Source organism: Camelina sativa, chromosome 2 (genome assembly GCF_000633955.1).
Source record: "Camelina sativa cultivar DH55 chromosome 2, Cs, whole genome shotgun sequence".
NCBI lineage: Eukaryota > Viridiplantae > Streptophyta > Magnoliopsida > Brassicales > Brassicaceae > Camelina > Camelina sativa.
Genome location: NC_025686.1, coordinates 26,723,488 through 26,727,383, shown reverse-complemented (window position 1 = coordinate 26,727,383; position 3,896 = coordinate 26,723,488). Strand labels below are relative to the sequence as shown.

At 38.9% G+C, this 3,896-nt stretch overlaps 2 protein-coding genes across 2 annotated transcripts in view; both read left to right on the top strand.

Moving 5' to 3' along the window:
• LOC104740836 (DEAD-box ATP-dependent RNA helicase 30) overlaps positions 1 to 1,052 on the top strand; it is a 3,801-nt gene extending 2,749 nt beyond the window's left edge. Inside the window, exons 9-10 of the mRNA XM_010461549.2 lie at positions 419 to 646; positions 740 to 1,052. Coding sequence (XP_010459851.1) covers positions 419 to 646; positions 740 to 867 — 356 coding nt within the window. The 3' untranslated portion in view covers positions 868 to 1,052. The remainder of the gene's footprint in view (positions 1 to 418; positions 647 to 739) is intronic.
• Positions 2,780 to 3,896, top strand: part of LOC104726917 (histone deacetylase 6) — a gene marked incomplete in the record, with an annotated part of 3,474 nt that continues 2,357 nt past the window's right edge. The window contains 2 exon segments of the mRNA XM_019238233.1: positions 2,780 to 3,409; positions 3,742 to 3,896. Coding sequence (XP_019093778.1) covers positions 2,870 to 3,409; positions 3,742 to 3,896 — 695 coding nt within the window.

Below are 3,896 nucleotides of genomic sequence, written 5' to 3'. Positions count from 1 at the left end.
AAAAAAAAAATGTCGCCTGGCTGCCGCTTTCCACAGTTTCCTCTGGTACTAGAAAGAAAAGGAAAAGGGAGTTTCTTTGAAGAATTTGTTTCCCGCATCCATCTCCCGGGCATGGAGCTGATTGGTTTTTGAGCAGCCTGGGCGACTGACACCCGATTGCATAAATAGTGTTTTAACGACAGTCACACACACTCCTTATCCCTGCAAGTTAAGGTGGGCACATTTACTTGGAAAAATGTGTTGCTCTTAGTTTCTTGATCTTTTCAGATCTGCAGATGTAGGGATAAGGGGGTCTGTTCTCCTAGGCTTTAAAACACCAAACTCATTTACACAAATAGTTTTCTGTTCTTTTCCTGCATTTCATATCAGTCTATGATCTACACCTCTCTCAACTGTGTGTTTCTTCTTTGGCTTGCAGATGTGAAGGATATAAAGTGTGTGGTTAACTATGATTTCCCAAACACCTTGGAGGATTACATCCATAGGATTGGTCGAACAGGGCGTGCAGGAGCTAAAGGAATGGCCTTTACATTCTTTACACATGACAATGCTAAGTTTGCAAGAGAGCTTATCAAGATACTTCAAGAAGCTGGTCAAGTTGTACCTCCTACTCTCTCCGCACTAGTGCGATCATCTGGTTATGGAGGTGAAAACCCGTTTCTCTTATCTCATCTTAGTTCAACAAGTCTTTCGCTTAGTGGGTCTGACGATCTGATTCAATTTTTGTTGACTTGTTCAGGTTCTGGTGGTGGACGAAACTTCCGGTCAAGAGGAGGAGGACGTGGTGGTGGTGGTGGTGGGTTTGGAGATAAACGGTCGAGATCAACGTCGAACTTTGTACCTCACGGTGGAAAGAGGACTTGGTAGAGAGAATTAGTCACGTGATTGATTCTCTGGTTTGTCCTTAGATAAGCTTTAATTATGATAATACTTTATGATCAGTGTTTATTTTGGAGTTGAAGTTTTCTACAATCTGTTGTAGAGAGCAAACTTTTACTATTTAATTGTTACCTGATTTCTCTTCTTCTTATTCTTGAAATTATCTTAACATATTTGCCTTTTCAAAAAAAAAAATTATAACACATTTGCCTTTTTCTTAATTCTCTTAAGTAATATTGTCTTAAAAGTTAAAACTACTTCAAAAAAAACTGTTTGTGCCTTTGTGGGTTAGTTTCAGAGGCACAAGTAAACTCTAAAAGAAATTAGACAAATGTTGGCATGTAAAACTAGAACATGTTTTCGATCTTTGTCCAAAATCGTACTAGATGGAGTCCAAAATATGAAATTGTCGGAGATATCTTTCCATAAATGCTTATTATCCTATATCTTTCTGAATCAGAAATTATGTTCCTAAATCTCTCCGAATTCATAATTCTCATCAATTTCCCCATAACCAGCAGCTGTAGCATCAAAGAAGGAGATGGAATAAGGTTCTTATGTATGTCTTTGCTCTGTTCGATGAAGATCAGAAAATTGAAGCCGCCCTGGAGATGGGGATTGCTTTACGGTAATGGATCGAAGAAGTATGATGTGAATATCTCGCCGCCGAATTAAAGTTTTGAACGGCTAAGAAAATGAGATAATGGACAAATGGGAGTTCTAGATATATTAGCTCGGGTCGGGCTTTTAATGGTTTTAATTTTTTTATATTTGGTATGAACGGTTTTCTATTGGGGTTTACTCTCTAAACCAATAACACCCAGCTTTATAAGTAAAATAAGTGAGAACTATCAATTCGGGAATTTATAAGATGAGAAGCGTTTGTAGAAAAATATCTGGAACAAAGTCATAATTTGGACTCTATCTGATACGATGTAATAATAGTTCTCCTAGATAAATAGGACGTTTTCCCAAGGTAAAATTGGTAAATTCACTCCAAAATTAGGTTTAACTTATCTAAAAAAATACTTTACATTTATTTGTCAAACAGTGTCTACCGGCTACCATTAGGAAAACCAAATTAAAATGGAGCCCAAACTATGAAATCGTCCGAGATATCTTTCCATAAATGCTTATTATCCTATATCTCTCTGAATCAGAATTTTATTCCTAAATCTCTTCGAATTCATAATTTTCATCAATTTCTCCATAACCAGCGGCTGATTTAGCATCTGCGAAGGGGAATAATGTCCCTGTGTATATCTTTGCTCTGTGCGATGAAGATCAGAAAATTGAAACTGCCGTGGAGAAACACTAGAGATTGATTTACGGTAGATCGAGGAAATACGATGTGAATATCTCGCCACCGATTTAAAGTTTTGAACGGCGAAGAAAACGTGATGATGGGCAAATGGGAGTTCTAGATGTATTAGCTCGTGTCGGGTTTTTAACCTGAGTCGAGTTTTAATTTTGGTTTCATATTTGATATGATCGGTTTCTATTGGGTTTACTCTCTAAACCAATAACACCCAGCTTTATGGGTAAAATAAGTGAGAACTATCAATTCGAGAATTTATAAGATGAGAAGCGTTTGTAGAAAAATATCTGGAACGAAGTCATAATCTGAACTCTATCTGATACGGTGTAATAATAGTTCTAATGGATAAATAGGACGTTTTCCCAAGGTAAAATTGGTAAATTCACTCCAAAATTATGTTTAACTTATCTAAAAGAAAATACTTAACATTTATTTGTCAAACAATGTCTACCGGCTACCATTAGGAAAACCAAATTAAAATTAGGAAAATATGCTAATTCAGGAATCGAATGTATATGGATTCTCTCTTAACTAAAATGTTAATGTGGCTGTATATAAATAAACCTCGCTAACAATTCCTGCTAGGCTTACTTAAACAAATTTTGCTCCGAGTTAATAAAAAAACTTGGGAATAGAGAGACTCTGAGTCTGAGAGAGAGAGAGGAAGGAACCATGGAGGCAGACGAGAGCGGTATCTCCTTGCCGTCAGGACCCGACGGTCGTAAGCGGCGAGTCAGTTACTTCTACGAGCCAACGATCGGTGACTACTACTACGGTCAAGGACATCCGATGAAACCTCACCGGATCCGTATGGCTCATAGCCTAATCATCCACTATCATCTCCACCGTCGCTTAGAAATCAGCCGTCCTAACCTCGCCGACGCCTCCGATATCGGCCGCTTTCATTCCCCCGATTATGTTGATTTCCTCGCTTCCGTTTCGCCGGAATCTATGGGCGATCCTTCCTCTGCACGAAACCTAAGGCGATTCAATGTCGGCGAGGACTGTCCTGTCTTCGACGGGCTTTTTGATTTTTGCCGTTCTTCCGCCGGTGGTTCCATTGGCGCCGCCGTCAAGTTAAACAGGCAGGACGCTGATATCGCTATCAATTGGGGCGGTGGGCTTCACCATGCCAAGAAAAGCGAGGCCTCTGGGTTTTGCTATGTTAATGACATCGTTCTTGGGATTCTTGAGTTGCTCAAGATGTTTAGGGTAAAATTCTCGATTCCTTCTCTTAGCTTTGTTGGTAGAGAACTTCTAGTTGTTCTTCTGTAAATTTTAGGGTTTAAAGCTTATCTTTGTTGAGTGGTTTGAAAGCTTTGATTCTTTCATGTTCCTTAATTGCATATTACCTTTAGGATCTTGCATTAGGTCAAGTGCATCACAGCTGCAACTTATATTCTTTGTTGGTTTATTTGGGAATTTGTCAGAGACATAGCCTCTTTGTTTACATTGTATTCTGATAGCATCCTTTATAATGTTGAGTATGCAACAATGTTTCCATTGCTTACATCTTAGTGCTTTCATCCAATTTTGTTTTGCAGCGGGTTCTCTACGTAGACATCGATGTCCATCATGGAGATGGAGTGGAAGAAGCGTTTTACACCACTGATAGAGTGATGACTGTTTCTTTCCACAAATTTGGGGACTTTTTCCCAGGAACTGGTCACATAAGAGACGTCGGCGCAGAAAATGGGAA